Source organism: Wickerhamomyces anomalus (assembly GCF_001661255.1).
Source record: "Wickerhamomyces anomalus NRRL Y-366-8 unplaced genomic scaffold WICANscaffold_5, whole genome shotgun sequence".
In the NCBI taxonomy this organism is placed as follows: domain Eukaryota; kingdom Fungi; phylum Ascomycota; class Saccharomycetes; order Phaffomycetales; family Wickerhamomycetaceae; genus Hansenula; species Hansenula anomala.
Genome location: NW_017567114.1, coordinates 647,246 through 662,154, shown reverse-complemented (window position 1 = coordinate 662,154; position 14,909 = coordinate 647,246). Strand labels below are relative to the sequence as shown.

At 34.6% G+C, this 14,909-nt stretch overlaps 7 protein-coding genes across 7 annotated transcripts; 2 read left to right on the top strand and 5 right to left on the bottom strand.

The window, feature by feature from the left end:
* Nucleotides 1–59: 59 nt before the first annotated feature.
* ERG6 (sterol 24-C-methyltransferase) lies at nucleotides 60–1,178 on the bottom strand (the record flags this gene model as incomplete). Its single annotated transcript, XM_019183700.1, has 1 exon — nucleotides 60–1,178. The coding sequence occupies one exon, from the start codon at nucleotides 1,176–1,178 to the stop codon at nucleotides 60–62; it is 1,119 nt and encodes a 372-aa protein (XP_019037344.1).
* A 925-nt stretch (nucleotides 1,179–2,103) lies between these two features.
* On the bottom strand, nucleotides 2,104–2,436 carry MRP10 (mitochondrial 37S ribosomal protein mS37; the record flags this gene model as incomplete). The annotated part of the gene is made up of 2 exons (XM_019182116.1): nucleotides 2,104–2,187; nucleotides 2,248–2,436. The coding sequence occupies 2 exons, from the start codon at nucleotides 2,434–2,436 to the stop codon at nucleotides 2,104–2,106; spliced, it is 273 nt and encodes a 90-aa protein (XP_019037343.1).
* Nucleotides 2,437–3,511: 1,075 nt separating this feature from the next.
* Nucleotides 3,512–4,729, top strand: HST1 (histone deacetylase HST1; the record flags this gene model as incomplete). Its single annotated transcript, XM_019180927.1, has 1 exon — nucleotides 3,512–4,729. A coding segment is annotated over one exon (1,218 nt), but the record flags the coding sequence as incomplete, so codon positions are not given.
* Nucleotides 4,730–5,213: 484 nt separating this feature from the next.
* On the bottom strand, nucleotides 5,214–6,944 carry NBA1 (Nba1p; the record flags this gene model as incomplete). The annotated part of the gene is made up of 1 exon (XM_019185032.1): nucleotides 5,214–6,944. One exon carries the CDS (start codon nucleotides 6,942–6,944, stop codon nucleotides 5,214–5,216), a length of 1,731 nt encoding a protein of 576 aa, XP_019037341.1.
* A 288-nt stretch (nucleotides 6,945–7,232) lies between these two features.
* WICANDRAFT_85250 (uncharacterized protein) lies at nucleotides 7,233–11,449 on the bottom strand (the record flags this gene model as incomplete). Its single annotated transcript, XM_019185865.1, has 4 exons — nucleotides 7,233–7,310; nucleotides 7,341–8,251; nucleotides 10,654–11,368; nucleotides 11,432–11,449. The coding sequence occupies 4 exons, from the start codon at nucleotides 11,447–11,449 to the stop codon at nucleotides 7,233–7,235; spliced, it is 1,722 nt and encodes a 573-aa protein (XP_019037340.1).
* A 905-nt stretch (nucleotides 11,450–12,354) lies between these two features.
* Nucleotides 12,355–13,092, top strand: WICANDRAFT_33945 (2,3-bisphosphoglycerate-dependent phosphoglycerate mutase; the record flags this gene model as incomplete). Its single annotated transcript, XM_019182132.1, has 1 exon — nucleotides 12,355–13,092. One exon carries the CDS (start codon nucleotides 12,355–12,357, stop codon nucleotides 13,090–13,092), a length of 738 nt encoding a protein of 245 aa, XP_019037339.1.
* Nucleotides 13,093–13,284: 192 nt separating this feature from the next.
* Nucleotides 13,285–14,751, bottom strand: RPN4 (stress-regulated transcription factor RPN4; the record flags this gene model as incomplete). Its single annotated transcript, XM_019185031.1, has 1 exon — nucleotides 13,285–14,751. The coding sequence occupies one exon, from the start codon at nucleotides 14,749–14,751 to the stop codon at nucleotides 13,285–13,287; it is 1,467 nt and encodes a 488-aa protein (XP_019037338.1).
* Between the last annotated feature and the right edge of the window lie 158 nt (nucleotides 14,752–14,909).

Here is a 14,909-nt window from a genome sequence, read left to right as displayed (position 1 = left end):
AACAAACTATAAAATCAAATTATACCTTATATCTTTTCGTTTTTGTTATTTTTTTTTCTTTATTTAAGTGGTTTTCTAGCAACAAACAATTGCATTGGGGTGAATAATTTTTGTTTACCACCTTCAACTAAACCAACAGCAGCTTCTTCCAAGGCTAAGGTGACTTGTTTTGAACCTTTTGGAGCAATACGTAAGAATTCTAATAAACCAACAAATCCAGTAGTTATTTTTCTACCCAAATAACTTGTTCTAACAAAAGTACTTATATCATATAATGATTGGATATATTTGACATCACCAGTTAAAGGATAATACCATGGGATATCATCATCTAAATCAGCTAAATCTTGTTCATATTCAATTTCAAAACCGACATTTTCTAAAGCTTTTCTAGCAACGTCAACAGAATACATTTTTGGAATACCATCACCTAATTCAATTTCATAAGCGATTTTTCTATGTTCTGGATTAGTTTCATCATAGTTTTCAGTCATAACCCATTCATAAACACCAAAGACACCACCTGGTTTTAAAGTTTTGAAGATTTCACCATAAACACCTTCCAAGACTGGAGCATGGACAGTAGCTTCAATAGCGTAAACAGCGTCAAAAGTTTCAGGTTCGAAATCCATTTTCATGAAATCACCTTTAACGAAATTCAATTGGTTATCTAATTTGAATTTCTTAGCATAGTAATTAGCTTTTTCAATTTGATAATCATTGTTGTTTAGACCTGTGATGTGGGCACCGGTGAATCTAGCAATTTCTCTAGCTGGACCACCAACACCACAACCAACATCAAGAACTTTCCAACCTTCTTTGATACCAATTTTGTTAGCTAAATAATGTTCATGTCTAGCAGAAGCTTGAGAAAAGGCTTCACCTGGATAATATCTTGAGAAATGGAAAGAAGTACCCCAACCGTATTCATAGAAATCGGTGACAACGTTATAATAAGAATGAGTACTTTGGTTATAATCTTCTAATCTTTTATCTTCAGCATCTTTATCAGTTTTACCATCCCAGTGCTTTAGATAATCAGCGACAGCAACTTCTTGGGCGCTTTTATCTTTGGATAATAAGGCAGAGATACCAGTTTTGGTACCAACTTCTTTCCCATGTAGGGATTTTGAGAATTCAGCTTGAGTTTTCTTGATATCAACGGCTGTTGAAGACATGGTTAATTAATTTGTTGTGGAATGGGTAAATATAATTCAAAGGACCGTGTTGAAATGGAACTTGATCTGTTAAAAGAGGGATGGTTGAATATGTGAAACGAAGGCGATGAGGTTTCCAGGGAGTGAATAATAGAGGCTGTCCAAGGTGAATTTTATATAAACGAAGGACGTGTTTTTTTTTTTCAAGAGCTCGTCGTTCCCAAAAAAAAACAAAATACGAAATCTGGAAATTTTTGTTAAACGAGACGCTCGTCGTTTGGCCGTTGGCAGATCTGGGAACCGATCTGAGCCCGCCTCGGCTGGTGCTCTGCCCAGAGGCTAGGCTCGTCGTACAGCTGTCCTCTCTCTAGCTCTAGGCAGAGCACAAACGCGCTCTCGGCAGAACCAAGCCCCAGCTTCCGTTGAAACCATTTTGATACTGTCTTTGGGCTAATTTGGTACAGTACAATATCAACCACATGCTCAGTGAACAATCCCATACGTCTGTCTCCATCATTTTCTAGAGATATCACGCAAGTAATCACCATTCAATTATGCCCTAGATTTTATAGAGTGATTCCAGAATTGTGCACCTATTTTTTGTAAGGCTTGAATTTTTGAGGTCATGTGACCTTGGTCCAAAACTAACATTTACTCTACGAGATGTCTACAAAATTGAAATCATCTATATTTTAGAACGTTAAATTAACAAAATGTAAAGAAAAAGCACAAGATTATTGGATCATATAAATAATGTTGAACACGGTGTTCTTTTTTGGTTCATTAATTCTCCATAGTTTGTTTGGAGTCTTTTGTTGATGTTATGTACAAGGTGACATTAAAATGTCAAAATTGTGATTCAATATTGGAAAGTATGTGGAGTGAAAATGAAGGTATGATGGGGTTTGAATGCTGTGTTTGTGATTTGTAATTAAATACAATAAACCTAATCATGAGGTTTACCATTGATCTTTGGATATAGACGAGAAGCATGGTAATTGATTGATGATTTGACAACAACTGGTTTTTTCTATTATATAGTTAGTACTGGAAGCCTCCAATTAATCATAAGTCATATGAAAATACATACATTTATTTCCATGCACTCTTTCAAACTGCTTTCTAATTGTTTACACTCAGCTGCACCTTCACCATTTGAAGACCAACAATTCAATAAAGTTGACATCACAACAACACAAGGGTTAGCTTGTGTTTGAGAAACTGGTTTCTTGACACGTAGTCTTGGTAATGGGGGAAGTCTAACAGGTTTATTGGCCATCTTGTCTAACAATATCTCAACAAAAGTAACAAGATTTGTTATCAAATTGTCACTATTTTTCACTCTTGATCTTCAGTTTTTTTCAATCAATTTTTTTTGACCATTTCTCCAGGCGATTTGCGGGTAAAGTTCGCGATGGCACAAAAAATGGTTACTTTGGCCATGAATGGCCTTGGGGAATGGAAATTGTAAGTTTGCTCAAAATTTCGCGCAATAACCATAGTTCAAAGAAGTCATTTTCGGATATAAACAGTCTCAAATTTCACGATTATGTATTTTTCAAATATTACTTCTAGGTTGGTTTTCGAGATAATTTGGTATAACCATACACACCCAAACACCACCGACAACGACGTTACCAAGCAACGAAATGGGATTTTTTCAAATCTGTTTCATCAGTGATAAGTCATGAAACCAATAGATTTGGTATATAAAGGAGGCTAATGAAGAGTCTTTTGTAGTTTGATTCTATCTATTCTCAGTATCTTTTGTGAGTGAGACCTGGCTTTCGCTATCTAGACTGAATCTGTTCTGCCTAATCAAACAATTCATTCCAGCCTAGCGCGCGCCGTGTCTGCCTGCAAAATCCCTTTCAAACACGATTTTTCCCTTTGCGAAAAGAAAAAAATTTAAAATGGTCAAAAAAATGGAAAGAAATTTGAAACCATCTTCAAAACAATCCAAAAGCCCATCAACAACAGCTAAAGCGTCAGGTGAAATGGACTTCAACAGCTCCCAGCTAGGCAAGAGACCCCTGCCAGACGCCTCAGATTCTCAGCGCGAGGACTCCAGCCACAAACAGGCCAAAACAGAGCCAATCAGCTCATCAGGTTCCTCTTCAACCACGTCCACAACCGGGTTATTGCCAGGTAAAACAGCTCCAACCATCACCAACCAGAAACCACCTCAACGTATACTGATCCCATCAAACAATGCTCCTAACCACCCACAGACCCATCCTATAGCGAGTGCTACCACCAATAATGCCAAAGCTGCTACTCCTGTTCTGCCTCCAAGTGCTGCTTTACATCTAAACTTGAAGCAAGCGCCGCCATCAACCTCAAATGGTCATAATAATACCAATGCTGTTCCTTCAACTACAACTACAACTACCCAAAGTTCAAGTGCTTCATCATCTACAACACCTCCAAAGGGTTCAAAAGCTCCAAAGAGAAGCAGAATAAAGAAAGTTGATGGGAAATGGATCTTACCCCAAGTTACCAGAGAACAATGTCAAGAAGCTAGAAAACTGTTGAAAACTCAAGGTATGGATAAATTCTTGGATTATTACCTACCCGATAATCCAAGAGGTTCTGATATGTTGTACGTTGTTGTCATATTAGGGTTCTATTCAATCAAATTTGATGATGATATTGATGATGAACAAAATTTCATGAAAATTGTGAAATTATTACAAAGAGCCATGAATAGAGTTTTATACATGCGTACAAGACTTGATGATATTTATACAGTGGAACATGCATTACAACAGATTGAAAAAGCCAGTAAAATATTGGTTTTAACTGGGGCTGGTATCTCTACAAGTTTAGGTATTCCAGATTTCAGATCTTCAAAAGGTATTTATTCCCAAGTTAAACATTTAGGTTTATCTGATCCTCAAGAAGTTTTCGATTTGGAAACTTTTAGAGAAGATCCAACTATTTTCTATAGTGTTGCTCATATGATCTTACCACCATTAGGGTCTTATACACCATTGCATGCATTCATTAAACTTTTAGAAGATAAAGGCAAGCTATTGAGAAATTATACACAAAATATTGATAATTTGGAAGCTAATGTTGGTATTTCAAAAGAAAAAACTATTCAATGTCATGGTTCATTTGCTGCTGCTACTTGTCAAACTTGTCGTTGGAAAATTGATGGATCTAAGATTTTCAAATATATTAAAGAATTGGAATTACCAGTGTGTCCAAATTGTTACAAGGAAAGAGAAAAAAGATTCAATAGAGATGAAAACTATTATCCAAGATCTTATGGTGTTATGAAGCCTGATATTACTTTTTTCGGTGAAGATCTACCAAAGAAATTTCACGATTCCATCAAATTAGATGTCCAAGAATGTGATTTATTAATTTGTATTGGTACCTCTTTAAAAGTTGCACCTGTTAGTGAGATTGTCAATATGGTGCCTGCTGAAGTTCCACAAATATTAATCAATAAAGATCTGGTTGAGCATGCCGAATTTGATGTCTCTTTGTTAGGTTATTGTGATAATGTGGCTGCTTATTTATCAAATAAATTAGGATGGAAATTGAACCATCCTGATTATGAAAAAATCTTAAACTCAGGTCTACATTTAGAAGTATTGGATGAAGATGTTGGGATCTATGAAATCAAAGATTTCAATCAAATTGAACAAGAAATTAAAGCCACTGAAGAACTTCTGAAGAAGTCAAATAATAATAATGAAAAAAAATAGGACAACCACCAACTAATGAAAATTACCATAACGATTCAACACATAACAGCACATTCACTCGTTTCATGTTCATATTCATAAGCCATATATAAACATCCTCAATTTGGATGCTACCTCTTTTTTTTTGCGTTTTTTGGTTCAAGGAAAAGGAAAACTATGTATAATATGTATTGATATATCTTTTTAATGGAAGAATGGGTAAATGAGTAAGGAAACTATAATGTAGTAAAGCAATAAAAATCATTCATTAAAACACAAAATATAAAAATACACATTAAAAAAGCATGATGGGAAAAACAGTCCTAAACAAAGATAAAATCAAATAACGAGAAGCTAATCAAAACCCTTCAAGTGCCTTGATGGCTTTATTCAATCTTCTTACACTTTCATCATGTCTATCAGAATCAATAACCATATCAGCAGTTAATCTTGATAAAGAATCAACCAATCTTTCTAATAATTGTTTTTCATTTGGTTCTAATCCAATATTTTGGAATTCTTGTCCAATTATCGTACCTTCAGTAACTTGTAGTAGTTGAGTTAATGTATCATGATTAAAATGTCCTTTTGATGATGAATGTCTCTTTTTCGAGTGTTTGGATTTTTTCTTGTGTTTCTTTTTACTTTCTTTAACACTTTTAGATTCATGATGTTGTTCTTCGCCATCTTCATCTTCTGTAACAAAATCTTCGTCATTTGCAGTTGTCATACTTAGTTTCTTTTCATGTTTTGGAACAGGTGGTGGTGGTAATGGTCTTTTCGCCTTTTCAGTACTATTTATTGAATCAGTTGCAGATTGTTGTCTTTTGTGATCAACTTCACTTTCTTGTGAAGAGTTCTTTGTGTTTGGTGATCTGTAAATCTCTTTATTCAATTCAACCATTAAGTTATCAATACCTCCAATATCAATAGATCTTGGTCTATTTTGTTCTTGTTCTTCTTTTAATTTATTCACTGGTGGTTTAATACATGCACTACTCATTGGTCTTCTTGTGGATCTTGAAGGAATTGCAGGATCAATACTCGTGACATGAGATCTTTCCATTTCAATTGGTTGTTGTTCACCTTTTGTAGTTTTCAAAGGACCTAAATTAAATTCAAAAGATGATGTTGATTCAGATTCTTCCAAGATTTTTTCAGTTTGTGGTGCTTGTTGAGCTTGCTTTTCACCTTCAACAAACTCATAATCTTTCCCACTATAGGATGATTCTGGATATTTTGAGGACCCACTCCCACTGTTTGTATTTGAAGAGAACGAATTGATGCTTTCTTTATTCTTTTCATGATGTTCAGCATTCTTATTACTACCTTTTGATGAGTTTCTGCTTATTTTGATAACTGATGGTTTTCTTGATAACTTTGATTTTTCTTCAAAGCTTCCCATAACAGGCTGGTTTTCGTCATTATAATCATCAATTTGTTGTTGTTCAAGTTCTTGGTCTGTTTGACCCTCCACAATGTAAGCCACTTTGTTTACTTCGTGAATACTTGGAGTATAATCAGATATTATTGATCTTCTATTGAAAGCACTTGATGGTGACGCAACAACACTATTTGAAGATCCTGCAAATGTTGGAGTCATGACTTGTATAGCTCTTGGTCTTGGTGGTGTAGCTTGAGTAACTTCAAATTCAAATCTTTGATCACTTGGAATGGAAGCACCACCAGCTGGGCTATCTTGAGCGATGGTATCATCACCAGCTCTTGAAGGCGTAGCTGCCTCAAAGCTCTTTTCAACTTCTCTTTGATGTTGTTGCGGTAAACTATCTGTTGAAGATCTGTTGAAAATGAATTCATCAGCATCTGTGAATGATTCATTATCGTTACCTTCTGAGCTACTTCTGACGCTATCCAACATATCTGACAATCTATTTCTTTCTTGTTGAGCTGTTTGTTGTAAATATTCGAATGAATCTCGTTCCTTATTTTGTTTCAATAGATTTGAAGTGGTTGAAGTGATTGAATCCTGAGAGGAATGCTCTCTAGGGGTTTTAACTGTATCATTAGCAGCAGCTGATGGGATGATCATATTGACCGTCTTCTCGACCGTTTCCTTGAGTGAACTCATGATTATTGTCTATTCAAACTGACTATTGCAAAGATTCTAAAGCAGTTTTATTTTTGTCACAAATCTCAAATCCTCAAATTTTCAGACCATTTATCAACAGATCCAATTAAGCCCCGATTAGGCAAAACAAAAACAAACCAGCATTTTTTTGAAAATGGGCCACTACTTCAACACTTTTTGACACCAAAAAAATTACTTAAACTACACATTTTTGGAGTAAATGCAGACACGGTGTCCTATTATTTATTATTAGGATGACTATTAGTACAGGTTTAGATGTGTCTTGGTTCACTTGGTATCTGATGCGCGTTCGTTAGTTTTCGTTTTCAGTTCAAATGATTCACCAGTTGTTGAAAGAGCATTATCCTGAAGTTTTTCTGAATCATTTGATTGTACTAGTCCATTGTCATCTTTTGTCTGCTGCACATCTTCTTCTTTAGGGAGTCTTTTGTTGGAAAAGAACAAAATCACGACAAAGGAAACAACAGCCATAGTTGTGGTGACTATGAAAACATTTCTAATACTCTTCATGATTGCTTTCAAAACAACTTTCTTAACTTCAGGATCCAAATTACGAATCAGCCCAGGACTTGCAATCAATTTTGATGCATCATGGCCGTTGAGTCCTCCAAGAGTGCCATTTGGATAGCTCTTTAACGCTTTGGTTATTCTGTTCTTGTAGCTTGCATTGAAAATAGCTTGTGACAAATCAGCTCCAAGAGTACCACCTATAGATCTGCTAAAGTTGATGAAAGATGTGGTCAATATTGTACTCCCAGCTTCTTTGGGTGCGTGTAATTGACTGGAAATCATACAGGTTTGTAAACAAATACCGCAGTAAATACCGGGTATGATCAATAACCCAATTTTGGCAGAACCTGAAGTATCAATATCTAATAAAAGTAATAAACCAATACCCACAGAGCCACAGACACCACCGAAGACTGAGTAAGGCTTGATATATCTGGTTTTCTTGATCAAAATACCAGAAGCTATACTAGCGATGACAAGAGGAACGATAACTGGTAATGTACGAACCCCAGTTTGCCATGCTGTCATACCAAAAATAAGCTGGAAATATGTCGTCAAAAAGATAACAACAGACATGAAACTGAAAAACACCAACGCCAAAGTTAAAACTGGCAAAACAACTTGACGGACTTTGACAATAGAGAGTGGTATTATTGGATTCTTTGAATATTCAAAATTCCAGACGCAGAACAAGATTAACAAAACACCACCAATGATGAACATTGATATAATAGCACCTGAGTTCCATGCAAATTCAACACCTCCAAAAGTAAGAGCTAATAAAAATATAACAACACCTGAGGTAAGTAAGAAAGTACCAGGATAATCAATCAATTTCAATTTTTCTCTCATTGAACCTTTAGCTTTTGGAGGATTGAAGAAAATTGTCAATAATCCCCCAGCTAATCCACCTATAGGTAAGTTTATATAAAAACACCATCTCCAACTTGCATGCAAGGTAAATGCTCCACCAATTAAAGGCCCGGTGACTGAAGAACAAGCAAATGATAAACCTAAAATGACAAAAACCAAAGGTCTTTGATTGATAGGTGTGAGTTCTGAGGAAACAATAAATACTAAAGTTTGGATACCACCACCACCGATACCCGCAAGGATTCTACCACCAATTAATACATCAATATCATTTGCTAAAGCGCACATTAAAGACCCAGCTTCAAATAGCACTATAGCTAATAACAACGACCATTTTCTTCCAAATATTATAGACATTTTACCCCATGTTGCTGCAAAAACAGCCATACTTAGCATGTAGCCAGCGCTGATCCAGCCCATCTTATTATACCCGTTGAACTTATTACCAACTTCTTCCAATATAGTGATCACAATAGTTTGATCTAAACCAATCAAGAATAATGAAGCAAAACATGAGCCGAGACACATGTATAATGGGAATCCATGTAGGTATTGATCAAAAACAGTTGTACCATCACCAGCATTACTTTCAAAGAACTTTTCCTTGATCTTTTTAGCAGTAGTTTGAGGCGCTCCATGACCAGTTTTTAGATCTTGTTGATTGAATGTATTAGACATTTTCAGGTATACCAAGATTACCAGAACTTGGATTAGCACTTGCCACTTGAAAAAGGGAACAAAGTACCGTTTTTATATTGATCCACCATACTCAAAAAATATAATTTCCACAACATTAATCTGCTTTCTCTTTATTTTTTCTACGTTACAACATTTTGCTATAAAGTTTTCTGGAACATAGGTAGTTACTAGCCAGTCCTAGTTGAACTTGAGCTAATTCCGATGATTAATTTCTTATGTAATCGTTAACGTCTAAAACTTCGGCATTCACTTCTGTTTAGGGATTCAAGACCGAGATGAAGAACCTAATGATGATGGATATTATCACTCAGCTAACTCATGGAGTAAGGTTAATAAGATAGTGCCCATGATTCACATATGTTACCACTCTGGCATTCTTAGTTGTTTCATGTGAATCCTATTGCTTGTTTGGAACTTCTACAGAAAAGTTACAAGCTAGAGATAGTTCTATCATCTATGTATCTTACACTTTCATTTTGGCAGCTTCAATAAAATACGTATTGACTTAGCTAAAGTCGACTACGAGAAATTCAATTTTACAGACGCTATGCATCCTATTAATTATTTATGCAGCTATATACAATTTCCACCCCGTTATACTATTTGTTCTCCAAAGTCGTTGTTTCAGGTTTGGTTTGCGGTTCCTCTGATTCTCCAGTTACTGAAGGAGCATCATCTTGAAGTTTTTCATTGGCATCCATTTGCTTCTGCTCTTCTTCCTTCGTCTCCTGTTGCTTAACATCATCACCTTTTGGTAGTCTTTTATTGGACCAGAAGATGATTAAAACAAATGAAACAGAAGCCATAGCTGTAAGAACAATGAAAACATTTTTGATACTTCTCATTATGGCTTTCAACACAACCAGCTTGACCTCAGGATCTAATTTTTGGATCAATCTTGGACTTGCAATCAACATAGTGGCATCTTTACTTGTTAGTCCACCAAGAGTACCATCAGGTGAACTTTCAAATGCTTTAATTATTCTATTCTTGAAACTTGCATTGAAAATAGCTTGTGACAAATCCGCACCAACAGTACCACCTAAAGCTCTACTAAAATTGATCAATGATGTTGTTAAAATAGTACTTCCAGCTTCTTTTGGAGCGTGCAATTGAGAAGTAATCATACAAGTTTGCAAACAAATACCAGTGTAAACACCAGGTAAAATTAATAACCCAATTTTGGCAGAGTTTGAAGAATCAATATCCAATAGCAACAACAATCCCACACCGACACCACCACAAATACCACCAAACACTGAATATGGCTTAATGTATCTTGTTTTTCTAATCAAAATACCCGAAATTAAACTTGCAAGAACTAGTGGAATAATAACTGGTAAAGTACGAACACCTGTTTGCCATGGACTCATACCAAAAACAAGTTGAAAGTAAGTTGCTAGAAAGATTGCAACTGACATAAAGCAAAAAAACACCAATGCTAAACTTAAAACTGGTAAAACCACTTGACGAACTTTGATGATTGAGTATGGAATGATTGGATTCTTGGAAAACTTGAAATTCCAAACACAAAACATGATCAACAAAACACCACCAATGATGAACATTGATATGATAGCACCAGAGTTCCATGAATATTGAACACCACCAAAAGTTAATGCAAGTAAGAATATAACAACACCTGAAGTAAGTAAGAAAGTGCCGGGATAATCGATTAATTTCAATTTTTCTCTCATTGAGCCTTTCACTCTTGGGGGATTGAAAAAAATTGTCAATAAACCAAGAGCCAACCCACCAATTGGTAAATTAATATAAAAACACCATCTCCAAGTAACATGTTTTGAGAAGGCACCTCCAATCAATGGACCGGTAACCGTGGAACAAGCAAATGAAAGACTTAGAACCACAAAAACTAAAGGTCTTTGATGAATTGGAGTTAATTCTGAACAGACAATAAAGACTAAAGTTTGGATACCACCTCCTCCAATACCTGCAAGAATTCTACCACCAATCAATACATCCATATCATTTGCTAAAGCACACATTAAAGAGCCAGCCTCAAATAACACTATAGCTAACAACAATGACCATTTTCTTCCAAATATTATAGACATCTTACCCCAAGTAGCTGCGAAGACTGCCATAGTTAACATATAACCTGCACTAATCCAACCCATTTTGTCATATCCGTTAAATTTATTACCAACTTCTTCAAGGATGGTGATCACAATAGTTTGATCCAAACCAATTAAAAACAATGAGGCAAAACATGAACCAAGACACATATATAATGGGAACCCATGTAAATATTGGTCGTAAACGGTTGTACCATCACCAGCATTACTTTCAAAGAACTTTTCCTTGATCTTTTCAGTAGTTGTTGATGGACCATGTCCACTTTCTAAATCATTATTATTGGTTACTTTATCTGTGTTCGACATATTGTTTTCAATTTAATATGTTTTGACATGTACGTAATACCAAGAGATGTTTCACATAAAACCAGAGAATGATTCCATTATATATTAATTTCATCATTATTAAAAAGAAGTTAAATCAACAAATGTCCTTGAATTCCATTTAATAATTTTTTTTGCTTTCAACACCTTTATTCCTGTTAAATACGATTAAAACCGAAGCGCTTCCGCTGATGTAAGCGTCTAAAACCCGTCCTAAACCCGCTATTAACGGTGGCATATTCAAGTTTTTGAAAATTTAAAAGCGTTATTTACGTTTATAGTGTATGATTATTATTATTATTTGGTTATAGTATTCTTTGATTTTAGAGCTCTATCTTCATTAGGCCTACGGAAAGTACTTGATTCTACTTATCACCGTCTTTGCAATCCGTTAAGGCCCTTCAAGGGTTTATATGCGCTTTGAAATTACTAATTGTATTGCTGATCAATCAAAATTTATTTCCAATGTCTAATTGTTTCAAGCTTTGCTCACTGGTTCTCAAAAGTTGTAAATAAAGCTGAAAGTTCCATATTTCTGGTGGATAAGTGACACTTTTTCAAATGGCAGCACTACCCAAAATCACAATCAACCTGGAAAAAAAAGAGCACATACTGAATTTGACCTTTATCGATTCAATTTGAACGCTCGATCAGAAAATCTTATCACTGAATCGTCATTTTTTCATTAACAAACACTTTATCTCTTCAAACTTGTTTCAATTCCCTGTGTTTTTGTTTACATCATCATCACATCCCAAAAAAGAAAAATTCGAGAAACCATCACTTGATTGAAATCTGAAGGTATAAAACAATCACAAAAAAATGTGTCTAATTTCACACAATTAAACCAATTTTAACCAATAAACTCAATATCAATCATTCAAACAATGCCCACATTAATCATACTACGTCATGGACAAAGTGAATTCAACAACCTAAACAAATTTTGTGGTTGGATTGATGCAAAATTAACAGAAAAGGGTAAAGAACAAGCAAGATTTGCTTCAAATTTAATTAAACAATCAAACTTATCACCTCAGTTTTTATTTACATCGAAATTAACAAGAACTATACAAACTGGTAATATCATATTGGAAGAATTAGGTTTATTATGGCTAGATGTTGAGAAAACTTGGAGATTAAATGAACGTCATTATGGTGCATTACAAGGGAAAGATAAAAGTTCAATAAGGGAGAAAGTTGGTGATGAACAATACATGTATTGGAGACGTGCCTATGATGGATGTCCTCCATTGATTGATAAAGAGGATTCAGGGACAAGTGCGATCGATGAACGTTATAAATATGTGTTGGATGAAGTTCCAAGAGGTGAATCATTACATATGGTTGTTGATAGATTGAAACCAATTTTATATGGTGATATTCAAAAAGAGTTGAATAAGAGAGGTGTTGTTTTGGTGGTGGCTCATGGTAGTGCCTGTAGAAGTATATTGAAACTGATTAAAGGTATAAGTGATGAAGATATTAAAGATGTTAATTTCCCTAATGCAATTCCTCTAGTTATGGAATTGGATAAAGATATGAATTTGGTTAAAGATGAGTATTATTTAGATCCAAAAATTGCAAAAGAAAGAGCTGATGCTGTTGCTAAAGAGGGATTTTAAAAGACTACAAATGTAATGTGATTTATGATAGATTAATAAAGTAACGGGGGTATTTATATTTATATATATATATAAGAGTAAACTGTATAGAAATGCTTCTATTTAGCCAAACAAAATAATAATAATAATAGAAAAAAACATTAAAAAATTGTACCTCAAAAAAAAATTTAAAATATCCATAACATAACCAACTCAAACATATTCAACATGATCTTTGGCATATTGTAAAGCATCTGTAGCTTCAGTACCAGTTAATCCATGTTTAACTCTAATATGTCTTGATAATGCATCACCTCTACTAAAAGTCTTGTTTGATAAACCACCTTCCAATTTATTACAAACAACACATCTGAAAATCTTCTTTCTTGATGCATGTATAGTCTCTTGATGCCTTATTAAATCATAAGGTCTTGAAAATTGTTTAAGACATGGTTGATTTGTAGAAGGATTGATTAATTGACATTGATGATTGTTGTTGAAATTATTGTTGTTGTTGATGGTTGTGGTTTGAGGTGAAGTTGATGGGATTGAAGTTGATGATGAACGTTTTTGTTTTGGTTTTAATTCTTTTGGAGGTGTTTGTAGTTGAGTTTTGAAAGATGGGGTATAACTATCCTCTTCAATAACTGAACTATTTGATGAATATTCATCATCTGAAGAATCAAGACTCATACGATCAATATCAGATTCTAAATCTTGTGTGACATCTTCATCATTTTCCTTCTTGATGATTGGTGCACCTTGATCATGTTGTGGCTTCTGCTGTAGTTGTTGTTGCTTCTGTTGTTCTTCAAATTCTTGTTTCTTAATCAATTGTTCTTCATTTCTATGACTTTCCTCCTGTTGAGCTTGAAATTGTTGATGAGGATAATTCAAAGGGTTTTTAACATCTTCAATAGTATTATCCAAATAAGTTAATTCATTATCATAAGCATTATCATCATCGTCATCTTCACTTAATTCTTCATCTTCTATCTCTTCAGGAATCATAGTTGGAGACATAACAGGATAAATAACAAATTTTGAATCATCTTCATTTGTAAAATAATCTAAAGATAAATCATCATTAAATTTCAACAGTTTAGCAGGAGCATGATGAGGATGATGAGGATTTAATTCATTATTTTGTTGTGGTTGGTTATGATGAGCAGCATATTGTTGTTCACTTCTATAAATATGATTAGTTGTAGTTAAATTTGGATCAGCAAATTCATTAAAAATATGTCTATCTTCATCCAAAGGTAAAGGTTCTGGGATATCATAATACATATCATGAGAAGGTATTCTGGAAAGCTCTTGATTCTGACTTTGATAAGAGTAGTTATGATGGTGATGATGATGATTGTTACTATCAGGTATTGTCAGCATTTCTTCAGAATTTAGGGCGCTTGGATTTCTATAAAGCTTTGCATGTGATAAAGTTGGAGAAGCTTTATAATTTGACAAGCTGTTGTTTGAATTGTTGAAATGGAAGTTTGACATTATTGACTGTTGTTGTTGTTGTTGAGGAGGTTGAGGAGGTTGGAATTGTTGACCTTGTTGTTGAGGTAGTTGCTGTTGTTGAGATGCATTAGTAATGGAGGGAACATGGTATAATTCATCCTCCATCACGTCAGTCAGAGTACGACGCAGTTGAGGAAATAGAGCCAACGAAGTCATTTGGGAGTTGAGCTTTGAAAGAGCTTGTTGTTCTTGGTCTTGTTGTTCTTGTGACACGACGATAACTTGTTTTGTTGGTGTTTCAGGGATTAAGAAAATGCCGGTTTCAAAAAACAAAGCTTTTCAGTAATCCAGAAGGTGATTCTCTGTACAGACTA